General features: G+C 38.7%; 1 protein-coding gene across 1 annotated transcript in view; it reads left to right on the forward strand.

The window, feature by feature from the left end:
- The window catches only part of PCDH10 (protocadherin 10), a 61,828-nt gene extending 48,375 nt beyond the window's left edge, over nt 1–13,453 (forward strand). The window contains exon 5 of the mRNA XM_073892270.1: nt 13,053–13,453. Coding sequence (XP_073748371.1) covers nt 13,053–13,120 — 68 coding nt within the window. The 3' untranslated portion in view covers nt 13,121–13,453. The remainder of the gene's footprint in view (nt 1–13,052) is intronic.

A 13,453-nucleotide genomic window follows, 5' to 3' on the forward strand; every position in this document is an offset into this window, starting at 1 on the left:
TTCATAGTCCATATATTTGTCATTCTCTTTGCTTCTTTTCTGGAATTCTAGTCTTAGGGAGATCATTTTTCTTGGTGGTTAGCCACTGTGAACATACATTTAAGGCTTTTGAGAGAATACAATGCACTAGGGAGATTATTACGATTATAATAGGCAGGGTATTTTTAATGTTTGGAGTGTACTTTGGAGCCACTGTCCCCAAAAACGCAAACCAATCAAAATCAAATAAGTCAAAGAAAGACCTCACTAGAGGACTAACCTTTTTAAGCCAAGTGGTTTGCTCAGTGATCTTATATGCCCGAGTTTCAACTTCCACAGAAGTGTTAATCCAAGTGCAGCAGGTGGTGTTGGCCCCAGCACAGACACCTCCTCACTCAGCTAAAAGAAAATCGAGGGCTATCTTGTTGTCAAGAACGACCTTGGTCAGAAAGTCTAAGGATCATTGTTGGGTAGCTATTGTCTTAGCAATAGATTCTATGCTACCTTCAAAAATTAAGGAGAGGTTACTGATCATATTCTCACTTACATTTTATCCCTAACCAGGGAAGCATGGCCCTGCCAAAGGAAGCAAATCCTGAGTCATGAATGCCTCCTGGGAGTTATTTTCTAACTAGATGGTGTAAATTCAGGGGAGCCAACTAATGAGATGTCTTAGTTAGTTTGTGAAAAATTCAGGGCACCGTTGGATAACCTAAGAGGTATTGTTCAGTTATGCACCAGTCATCTAGGTATTCAGGTCCAAAGAGAATGATAAACACTATAGATAAAGACAAACCCAGTTAGGGTACAAACCATTCTCATTAAGGAGGTGCTATTAATGGATTCATTCACAGAGATTAATACATTTGCCCCTTCAACCCAGGGATCAATTAGGTTTTCAGTACATTCAGAGAGTAGATCTCATAGCCTAAAATAAAAAGTTGTTCTGAATACCTTGCAAAGATGGGTGCTGCTGGAGAGATCTTTTAGTGATCGGGCGGCAGATCTGATCTAGATACTCATGGGAATGTGAGAGCGTGATTGTACAAAGATTTACATAAGCATACAAGTTTAATTGCATAAGTACAGTTATAACTAGAGAAGGGAAAAAACAAGGCTCTTGATGTTCTGTCACAAAAGTTGAATGTAGTAAAAGACTTCTAAGAGGGACTGACTGAAGCTCACCCCCTATTAGCAATGGTCTAGGAAATATGGATGACGGTATTAGCTTTCCAGGCCAATGCTGGAATAAAGAAAAGAAAGAGAAGATGAAAAACTTTCATGATCTGTTAAAGGATGAAGTTTTGATCTGGTGTCTTGGGTGGAAGTAGTCTACAGATGTTAGGTACAGCCTTCTTGTGAGATGTGTACTATAGACTCAATGTCTTCCAGTTTTGCAGCAGTGTCAGTGATTGAGAATGCTGGTAATGTCCCTTCCACTGGGGCTCAAGAGGAGTCCTCTGATGATGATGTTTCCAGAATATCCAATCACCAGACTTCAGACAATGGCCAACAAACAGGGATCCTTTGAACTGGGATCTGGAAAGGCTCCTTTAACCTACTGATACTCTTTAGCATAAGACATTAAATACTTATAGTAGCTAGCCATACTAGCATGACAACGGGGGAGCGGCAGGAAGTTGTATACCAACAGAAATTTGTGTACAGTGACTATCTCATGTAAACCTAGTTTATGTTTCCCAAAGGGGGTCTGAGAACAGTCAGCGAGGCCAGAGGCAATACTATAGGTCAAGGGAGTCCAGTAGTTTCAACAAGTGTAGAGATTTTGAGTTTGAAAATCCCATTAGTTTTCTCAACCTTTCCTGATTATTGAGGATGATGGGGCCAAGTAATTATTCCAAGGAGTTTGCAAGGTTTTCATTAAGGCTCATATGATTTGTCCAGTGAAGTGGGTGCCTTGATCACTGGAGATTGCAGAAGGTCATCCTCAAGTGGGAAACACATTCTCTAATAATATCTTTGCCACTGTGAAGGTGTCAGCTTTGTGGCAGGGGAATGCTTCAAACCATCCAGAAAACATACAGAAAATAGCAAGTACATATCAATAACCCACACTAAGTGGCAACTGAATGAAGTCCAGCTACAGGTGCTCAAAAGAATGAGAAAGAGTAAGTCTGGGGTCCCTTGGGATAAAAAGTAGTTTCTCTAGGAGTATAGACCTGACAGGTTCCTTGTTGGTAGTAAACTGCACAATTTATGCCTACACCAATGTCTGTTCATAATTTGAGTCACCTTAAAGGCACCATGGTGGATAAAAGAATGCAAAAACTGAGCATTGGGGTTTACTAGAGAGCCAAAAAAAACCATCATCTTGGGTTTTCCATAACACCAACTGTTTATTTAATTTACAGCCATTGTTTGCCCATCTTTTTTTTTTCTGATTCAGGAGCAGGCAATTGCTACGTTACAAGAACATCAAGATGACAAAAGTCTGGCAATGAGGGGTTATTTTTTGCTGAAGCAGAATGGAGTTTGCCACCTGAGTTGCAACTTTTATATATTCTATTGTTGCTGTCTATGTATGAAACTTAGCTAGGGCATTTCCCTGATATTCAAATTCAGTCCTTGTAATGCGGGCCTCAATTTTTAAGGCAGCATTTTCAGAAGGTAAAAGAGTAGCAGTAAGAAGTTCATTTACTTGTGGTCCTTTTTTTGATTGGGGTCTCGGAGAACATAAGAAAACCCCTTTGTTTCCATAACATCCCCAAATCATAGATTACCCCAAAGGCATACTGACTGTCAGTATAAATATTAACAGTTTGTCCTTCTGATAACTGGCATGCTCTGGTAAGGGCCTGGGGCTCTGTTTGTTGAGTTGACTTAGCCAGTGGGAGATTCCCCCTTTCAAGTAGTCCTTGTTGGATAGTAACCGCATAACCAGCTTTGAAATTTCGTTCTTTATTTCTACAATATGACCTTTGAACATGCAAGATTAAATCGAGATTAAAGGGGTGCCGTGTAAAGCTTTAGTATTCAGTGGTCTATTGAATGGACTTTTTTCCCCCCAGTGGTTCTAATTGTAGACTTCTTGAAGTTGTCATTTCTTAGCTTGGCAGACCCTGCTCTCTAGAGCTGTCCCTGGGTTGTTCAAAATTGTTTTATTTTCTTCTTTTCTCTTTAATTAATCAAAACTTCTATTTCCTTATGATGAGAACGACGTTTTTAAATTTATCACCAAACTAAAGCAGTTCATATTAACCTGTGACTAAATTCGTGTTTCTAAAGGGGCACTTATATTTTAAAGGAACTATATTAATCCATGTAAAAACTTCTATTGAGAATATTGTATCGATGAAGACACTTTTTATTTTGCTTCATCTTACATATTCACTTTTCTTTGAGAGCAGTTGCTTATCATTGGGTCATTGCTCACCCAGTTTGCCTGGGAGTAAAAAGCATTTAAAGAATGTTGCAATTATCTAATTTGGAACACCATCTCCATCCTCCTGATCCCTTTCTCATGATGAGTGACTCTTTTCTTAATCATGAAAAAAGGGAAGAAAACAAGTGTTGATGTGGTGAATTGCATAAGACTAAAACTGAATTTTATTCTACAAGTATGAGAGTTTTTAATATTCTTCGTTGTATTTCCTAATTAATAATGGAATGAATGGCCAACTTCAAGGTTTTCTGGCAATATATTTCTTTCAAAATTGATGTCCGTGCTTGTGTGTGTGTGGGTGTGTGTGGGTGTGTGTCTGTGTGTGTCTGTGCGTGTATGTGTCTGTGATAGGGAGAGGTATGAACCAACACAAAAGAGACTCATGGAGGAAGGCATAGAGAAAATCATCTTATAGGCAACCACATGTATTCTGTATTCTGTGCACTCTATTAATCTTTAGATTATCAGAATGTCTAGTTGGAAGGTAATGATATATTTGATCTTCAACAAGCTGGCGTGGGCTTTTCCACATGCAGGCAATCAATGATCAATTTCTTTTGGCATTGTGTGATAACCACCCTTATTTTATACAGGGCTACACAGACCACAAAGAGACGACACAATGGTTATAATAAAATATACCAAGGAATGTTGAATTAGAGAGAGAAAATGAGAAATGAGAGCGAAAAAGAAGTAGAGAGAATCCAACTATTGTCTTCCTTCATTCTCCAGTAAGTTTTAAGAGACTGAGAAGCAGTTATGATTTTTTAAAGTTCATGTAGTCATATACATTTGTAAGTTAAAACAAGGAGAAAACTAATGAAAATAAACGATGGTTGGGTAATTCCAGTTAAAATACAATAAGGAATGAGGCAAAGTAAAACATTCCTTAGAAAGGAGTAAAACAGGAGCACCTGGGTGGCTCAGTCAGTTAAGCATCTGCCTTTGGCTCAGGTCATGATCCCAGGGTCCTGAGATGGAGCCCAGGATCCAGCGCCCTGCTCAGTGGGGAGCCGGCTTCTCCCTCTGCCTCTGCCCCTCCCTCCCAGCTCATGCTCTCTCTCTCTCGCTCTGCTGTCTCTCTCTCTCAAATAGATAAATAAAATCTTTAAAAAAAGGAGTAAAACAGAGAAAGGATATATAAATTTTATATTAAAATATAGGAATACCAAACTATCTCATTGGGATGCCTCTGTAGAGGTGTGTTTTGTGTCCATTGTTTCTCTGGCAAGGATGTATGGATTTACATGACAGTGTTTGCAAATATTTTAAATTCAAAGGTGTCTCGATAATCTTAAGAAAATGAACTTGCAATTATAGGGACTGGAACAGGGGAGAAACTGGAAATGCCATTAAGAGATCATGCAGAATCATGTGCTCTGGCATAACATTTCACAAAGCTAGATGACAAGTTTACAACACTGTGATTATTAGTCAAGAGTATTGCCGCTGAGATGGTAAGAATGTTTACAATTGCAAATCAGGGAGGTGGAGTGAACAAGGATATTAGGTATTTTTAAAGTTTAGGTATGTAGCACAGTTTTAGTTTAGATATAATACTTCCTTTAACACTCTAGAAGAGTCTATTCCAGTATTAGATATAATAATTAAAAGATGAAAATAAATTCTGCAAATAATAAGGCATTATGATTTAGATGATGTTATGAGATAACTCATAACAATAAAAACGGGAAAAAAAAGAGAAATTGGGATAACAAGGGACCTGTTGTTGTAAATCACTAGCTAGGAAGCAAGTGAGCACAAGTAACTTACAGACTGGACTAGTAGAAATGGAGGTGGAAGGACAGAATCTAGAGACAATTCAGAAAGCAAATAGATGGTACTTCCTCCCTAGTTAGGTGGTCAGCTAACTGATGAGGGAGAGGGAGAAGTAACTATGACTGGGAGTTTTGGTCTGCCTGAGTGGCAAGACAGCGTCTGCCTTCAAACAAGATAACACAAAAGAAAGAAAAGGGTAATCTTATTTGTAGGAGGGCTTGCCAATTTTCTCTTTATCATTCAATGTTTGCAATGCTTGTTATCCAACTGAAACCTTAACTGCATTTTTTAAACATATTCAGAAAATTTTAGATTTTTACCCTTATATCAAATGATCGTCTCTCTACTCTATTTTACTTCATTCTCTCTGTAGTAATTCATTATTATTATGACCATTTAAATTAAATTAAATTAAAATTAATTTGAATTGTTTCATTATGTTTATTTGGAAATAATTATATAAATATGTAATATGTAAATTAGAAATATTTTTAAAGGTTTTCTTTTTTTCCCTTGTGCAACTTTGGCTAGTGTTTATGCCAAAAGGGGTCTTGACTAATTTAAAAAGGATGCAGATTAAGTCAAAATCTCTGGCTCTTTTTGTGATGTGCATGACACTACATAATGAAGAGAAAGACATATAAATAAAAATAAACAGAAATTATTTACAAAGTAACTGTGAAATAGCTATTTATCTTTCCTTTCCATCTGTTTAAATAACATTTTCAGCAAATATTTTTGAACAAAACCAGAATACCTTCGTGTTGTTTGACCTATATTCATCAACTCCCATTTAAACTCTATTAGCAGTTAATTTTACTTTCTATGGTTTTATTTTTTAAGTGGACCCCACAGAATAATAGACTTTTAGTGCAGAGCAGTTTCTTGAAAATATTCTGGTCCTTAACCTACCTACGAAGCAAATGAGACAAATATAGACTGACTAATGGAAGAACATAACCATAAACATAAGGTCCAAACCCTTTCTCTTGGCTGAATTCTTAACCTGTGCCAGGCTACATCTCTAGGCTCTGTGTCTTATTTTAACTTGAAATTCTAGGAGTAACTATATTTAAAAATATAAAAATAAGCTATAGCATCTAGAACTTCACTTTATATTTTTAAATTTCAATGCTCTCCCTATGCCACATGCTCATTTCTAAGGATGATTCTCATGTAGAAGGCACCATGAAATGTGGCCTAAGAAACTAAAGACAGTTCTGACTGTCCTTTTATGATTTATATTTAGAATAAAATGTTGTTTTAATATATGCATTTTTATTCCTCTTAACCAACATGTTATGTTGGCAGTGAATAAGCAAAGCTAGAGTCAGACAAATAGGAGTACATCTCCCGGAGAAATCCTATTAGTAACTACTACTTCACCAAGAATAGGTCTGAATAACCTGACTTCATAAAATCATCATCATCCCACCTAATAAATTCACCCAACTTAGCTCAACTTACTTTAACTAATTTAATCCGAGTAAGAAGGTAGGTAAAGTGTAGTTTTAATTGTCAACTACCCACCCTGTTGGTGAGGGAGAGATTTTCACTCTAGGGTTTTGGGGATGGGGAACACAGAACATCTGACACTGGAGAGACAGACAAAATTGACAACAATTTACGAGTCACATCTTCTCACAGGCTGGGGGAGAAGAACACCACACAAAATATTGGGCCACACTGGTACCAGAGGCCAAAAGAAGCGGGCTTTTTTGGTATCAAGAGGGAGGGGTTTTCCCTGGTGCCTGCTGGAGGATTTGACTAGGGAGAATTCAATGGAGCTAGCAGGGAAATGAAATCGCACTTCTTAAAGACCAGCTGTGACCGGTCCCCCGGATAAGCAGAGCTGTTTGGCGAGGGGATCTTATCTTCCAGAGGAGAATGAGGAAGGTGAGGTTAGAGCATTCAAGGCACTCCTAGATATGCCAGATGTCAAGGTAGCACATAATATTGGGCTTTAATTTTAGTCCTTATACTGTAATTGACTCCTTGATGTCTTGACACCAATTTTTACCTTGGTGATGAACTGAGATTTCCAAGTAGTAGAAGCACCTCTACAGGACATGAATTAGGCACTTGACCAGGAGGAAGACAGTGTGAGGAGAAAAACAACTATTTTGAGTTGCTGCCTAGGCATTTCACAGTACGATAAACCCTGCTCTTGCATAGAGTCTGGCCTTATAGATAAGGACCTGAGCTTAGGATTCCCACCAGAAGTTCCCACTTTGCTTTTCCTGGGGCACCTTTTAAAATAACCACTTAGAATTAAGCCAGTGAAAAGTCAGTGACATCCTCCGCAACCACCTTCTAGGTGCTTGCTACCCTGTTCTCTATCGCCTGCTTACTCATGGCCTGGGACAGGGGTCTGCCCTTTCCCTGGCTCTTTGACCCCCTCCCTGGGATTTGTAAGTAATAAATCTTGTGACTTTACTTCTTTTGTGTGAGTGTATTAAAACTGTGTTTTTGATCAAAATGACCATGGGTTCATTTCCCCAAAGTGGGAGCTCAGATACTGAAGGAGATCTCTGTCAACCTGTGTGGGTGGCTTATGCCTCTTCACTCAGCAGATCATAATCTGTATATTTTTAATTTAATACATCAGCCATGGGCCCCCCAACACAGAGGGCAGCATAGTGAGGTGAACTTCAAAAACGTAAACTTTAGAGGAGTTCCCTTTATGGCCAATAAAGGAAATTGAGGAACCTGTGTGGCATTAGTACAGAGATGCGTGTCCTCAGGGAATGTGGATTTAGACTAATCCATGCCTGTGGCAATAGCAGAGCGTTATTTGCTATCTTTGGAATTCTTTGAAGGGGCCATTAAGTCTCTCACTTAAGCTGGCTGCCTGAGGTCTACAGGGGACATGGAAGTTGTATTGAATGTCTTCTTTGAGAGCCCAACACTGTCTGTTTTGAAAAGTCAAATGAACGTTTTGGTCACTATCAATAATCTCTGAAATTCCGAAGGGGAGAATAGGAGTGTCCTGGTGAGACCTAATTGTACCTTAGTACACATAGTGACATCCGTTCCCATGATTTATATTTCAGGTCTCGGTAAGACAAGAGGTTCCCAGAGTCCTTTACCTCCAAGGGAGCAATTCTTATAAAATACACCAAGAGTTTAGAAAAATGTACATATGGAGCCATTTTCTGGCCAGGGTATCTGGTGCTAAGATGACGACCTGATATATGGCCCACTGTGCTGATGCTTACTTAGATCCTGCATTTATCAGGGACATCCTGGATAAGGAATGAAAAGCAGCAACATTCCACCAGGTTCCATCATATGTAATGGTGGCAATATGATCCATAAAGTGGGTAAACTCCATCAGTTATGCACCAAGTTGCTCCTACGGGGCTCTCCATGTTGCTAAGGGGTCCTGGGAGAGGGTTGACCTCCTCTAACACCATGGCATCTGGCGAGGATCTGAGGAGAGGTGAGGCTATACCTTCCAGCAGATGGGATGCGTCAGAGGGTTAGATTTGACTCCAGCCTGTAGCACGGAGGGCTTGATAACTGTGCAGAACTTGTGAGTGCTGTTTCCATGACCCAAGGCATAATGGCCAACGTGGTCTGGAAGAATAGATGCTCAGAGTCTGTGAGAGACTGTTCACAGAGGAGCTCAGTATGTGGCCAACAACTACCACTGCTAGCTGGTTTGCTAGTTGGGCAATCAAGCCCCATGATGTTGAGATTAGCCCCTTGGCCTGCTGGTAGCCAGCAACACTAAGACAAGCCCAGGCACGATGGCTGGGACAGTTTCATTAGACAACAGTTGTGTCACCTTCTCTGTTATTTGGGGAGGGGCTGGTACCCCATGTTCTTTCCCCTTCTTCTTTTATTTTTTTTCATCAGTGCCTGGTCCATGGGTTGCCAGAAGTATATACCCTTGGAACACAGTAAAATACATGGCATAGCAGCAAGGGAAACAGCAGCACAGGGAATGGGGAAGGTAGCTACAGTTGCCCAAACGACTCTTACTAAATGACTTAGGTGCCATGATTAATTCTCGCTAAGGTGGTCATCTCCTTCCTTTCCACGAACCTCATAATGAGCCATCCCTGGATTGTCCCTGAGGGTGGACAATTACAACAATGTCCAGATGGCTACCCCAAGTAGCTGGTGATGGTTCTTAAGTTAGATGCAGTGACCAGAGAGCTCTAGCTTATCCTTGGTAAGTGGAACCGAAGCACCAACTGGCCAGGTAAGGTGCTGTGTTGTCACTGCTTTTATAGGCAGGAGTCCCAGAGACACCTGCTAGATGTAGAGCGACTCGAACAGAGCATCATGCTGAGGTATAGTCAATTAACAACAGTTCTCTTCTTTAGGACAAGAGCATTTTGCAGTGGGAGGGGAGGGCAAAACCTGTTAAAGACAACACACTACCCAGTAGGCCAAACTGCAAGTCCACCAGCAATGACAGTTTGGTCCCAGGCAGCATTCCCTTTATCATGAAACCATTTAGTTATCCAAGAGCAGTTAATTCAAACTGACCGGGTGTCCTTGGTCATGGTTGGATCATCGTGTAAAGGGTTGTTTTACTTGCCTCTTAATCACCTCTTTGCTGAGGGAGAAATTTCTGTCCTAGAGTTATGGGGTTGGAGAATATGTAGCACTTAACTCTGGACAGAAGAGGCCAACAACAATTTATTAGTCACAGAGGGTCACAGCCCTGGGGTGGAAGGTAGCAGGAAGGATGTTGCACCTGGCCACATGGGACTGCACTCAGGAACAGAGTGAACAACCAGGGGCTGTGTAGGAGGCAGCCTTTGTAGTATCAATGGGGTGAGGTGTTCCCTGATTCTGGTGAGATAGGATTAGCTTGTTTGAATTGGCTTGTTCTGTAAGAGTGTAGGGAACTGACACCCACCTTCACCTGGCCCCCCTGATAAGTAGGGCTGTCTGGCTAGGGGATCTTATCTTTGGGTGGAGAGTGGAGAGAGAAACTTGGGAGTTAGGTTATTTGAAGTTTTCCTAGTTGTGCCAGATGTCAAGACAACACATATATTGGGCTTAATTTTGCTTATACCATAAGAGTGTGCAGTATGCTGTTGGAAAGGACCCCAATCCCTGAGAGCTCTTGAAGAATTTAGGTCTTAGGCTTGCTTCAAGCCAAATTTGTCAGATATTAAGCTTAGGTTCTTTGAGAGGTTTTCTATATTGTCTTTCAAAGTAGAACACTTTCCAAAGTAGAAACTAATCTTTTTATGTACATAGGTTCCCCAGCAACTATGTAAACTTATGGGAGGGTCTCTTTGTCATCAAGTTCTGAAATTTCATAGTATCACATGATTTGATGTAGATCTGTTTCCATCCAAATTTCAGATACTTAGTAAGCTCTTTCAGTCTTTAAACACAAGTTTTCAGTTTTTGGAAATTTTCTTGAATTATTGCTTTCATCATTTCTTCCCGTATTTCTTTTCATCTTTTTTTAACCCTTTTATTTGGATATTGAACCTCCTCTAATGACCTACCAATTTTCTTCACTTTTTCTTCCCTACCTTCTACAGTTTTTTAATCTACTTTCTCAGAGATGTACTTATGTTTATCTTCCAAACTTTTATTTAGCCTTTTATTTCATTGTTTTATTATTATTTTAAGTCTAAGAGTTCTTTATGTTTTCTCAATATTCCTCTCTAAAGGTATTTTGAACCCTTTTCACTTAGGCAATATTTTCTCTTATTCACCTGAAGATATCATTGATAGCTTATATTGCATTTTATTTTCCCAGAATAGTATCTCTTTCCAGGAATTTACAATAGAGACTTTTTTTTTTTTTTTTTGCAAATGTCTGGTGATACTTAACTGTGTGCCCATAATTAAGAACAATACTCTAAAATGCTGAAGGTAAACTCTGTCCTTGTGTGGAAAGCTTGTTGCGTATATTTGTCTATGGGTGATCTTTCTGGATCATTTAATTAAGGAAACCCCAATGTCAATATGTTTGGTATATTTTTCTTCTTAGGCTAGTTAGAGATATCCAGAGAAATGTTTTCAGGTCTTCCGCCTGGAGGTATAAGCCTGAGCACTTGCATTCTGAAAGTTAATTGGGTTTGGAAAGATGACTGGGAGACTCAAGAGCCTAAGTTTTCTGGGTATGATGATCTCACATTAAACTGTACCTGCTGTTTTCCAATGTAGGCACCTCTGTTTTAACTTCCTTAGAGAATAAATTTCCTGTCTTCTAACCAGAGGGGATAATTGATCACCTACATATGCACAGACGATGAGAGAAACCTGGGAGTCTAATTGCTTCTCAATGACATTTTTTGATCCTTCTTTTTATTTTTATATTCACTCCCACTTCAGAACTAATTTGTTCTATTAATTCCTTAGCCTTTGGAATATTCTGTGGGATAAATCAGAATTTTTTCTTCATAGTCTTAACTTCCAGCTCAAGATTACATATTTTTAAAACTAGTAAGTTGATAGCAATTTACTGATCCACTTCCAAACTTCCAAAATGTTGTTATAGTTGTTTGCTCACTTGGTTTCTTTGTCTTTTACTTGTTCTTGTAGGCTTTTCCATAGAAAATGTTCTTTTCATTTCTGTGAAGTTTTATGAAAAGCTAAGTCTTGTGCATGAATTCGTCTCCTCTCCCTTTTTAACAGGAAGCTTAAAAATAAGTTTTCACATGAGCTATGTCTTATAACACAGAGTCATGAAAAAAATCTGCTCTTAGATTATTGAGAGTTTGTGGGATTCTTGCTAGAAGTACATATTTCTTTGTTGTTAGAACCATATAGAAAGCCCAGAATTTGGTTACATTTGGGAATTAATACTTTAAATGTAAGATATACATAATTCTCTCGTTATATATCAATAAATGATATTATAAAAATGTGATATGCAATTTCTATTTTCCCAAATGTGAGTAGTACAATGATTTATTTTTCAGTTTTGGTTTGTAACAAGCTTTTCATTATCTTGAGTTTTAAAAATTTTAGGTTGATAATGGTAAAACCAAATAGGTGATATGCATTGTTATATTTGATATAGATTAGAATGGTCATTATTTATTCAATTGTTTTTAAGGTTATAATTATGTATGAAAATACAATTTGAAACCTGATAGTGCTTTTCTCTTACATTGGTTTATTCACCATATTATTCTACTTTGAATAGTGCCTGAAATTAGTGTCCAAAGAGTATCAGGCAACTTGCAAGCTTTAGTACTTGAGGTCAATTTAATTACACTGTGCATGACAGAAACTAGGCCATTTGGGTATTGCCTTTGCCACCAGCAATTGACACCTGTGTGTTAATGAGCCAGTAATTAAGAGCTGGCACATACAGACACATTTTACTGTTTGGGACTAGGCTAACTGTATGCTATATAACTTCGGTGTTAAGTATTTTGTTAGCTTCAGAATTTACACAATTATGTTTGTGAGGTGTTTTTTTTTTTTAATCTTCCTTTGGCCATGGTGAAAAAAAAAAAGATTAACAAAGAGTTACTTTAAAGATTTAAAATAACCGTACTTGTCATTTTCGAGTTAAGAAACATTCAAAAACTACTAAGGTCATATTTGGAGAGCAGATATTTGGAGAAAATAAATTTGTGGAGGGGAAATTACTTTCAGTTTAAAACCACATCTACAGGACTTATATTTTGAAAAGTCTTTTGTAATATAACAAAGTACCAAAAGCAACTTAACATGGATGTAATATGTAGGGTAGGCAGCCTCCAGGATGGCCCATAATGATTATCATCTCCTGGTACTGAACTCTTGAGTACTCCCATTCTCCTGAAGGTAGTTGAGCTATGGAAGCCACTTCTATGGAACAGAATTTGGTTCTGGTGTTAGATTATAAAAAAGGTTACGTTTTCCATCTTGGGAATCTTCTTATACACTCTCTCATTCTCTTTTGGATTGCTTGCAGAGATGTGGAGGCAGTTCTGTGGTGAGACCCATGTGGCTCGAGACCGAGGTCCATCAACAAACACATGAGTGAGCTCTGAAGCAGACACCCTTCCCCAAGCTGCATCTTCAGAGGAAACCACAGCTTCTGCCAGCAGCTTGAGTGCAATCTCAAAGGAACCCTTAGTCTGAGGTTCGCAGTTAATGTGCACTAGGAGCTTTGAATCATACAAATTTGGCATCTATTGTTTTCTAGCAACAGACAACTAATACAATATGGAAGTGTCAATCCTATCGTCTGCCACAGCAATATGAATATTGATTTTTCTGATGTGATGTGTATAATCAAACAATATGTATAATGTACATGCATCATGTCTTTGCTTTCCTCTCCAAATTTCCTTTCTTCCTCTTCTACCTACC

The sequence above is a fragment of the Callorhinus ursinus genome, unplaced genomic scaffold, assembly GCF_003265705.2.
Source record: "Callorhinus ursinus isolate GAN/ISIS: 27379988/994484 unplaced genomic scaffold, GSC_fseal_2.0 scaffold4, whole genome shotgun sequence".
Classification (NCBI taxonomy): Eukaryota; Metazoa; Chordata; class Mammalia; order Carnivora; family Otariidae; genus Callorhinus; species Callorhinus ursinus.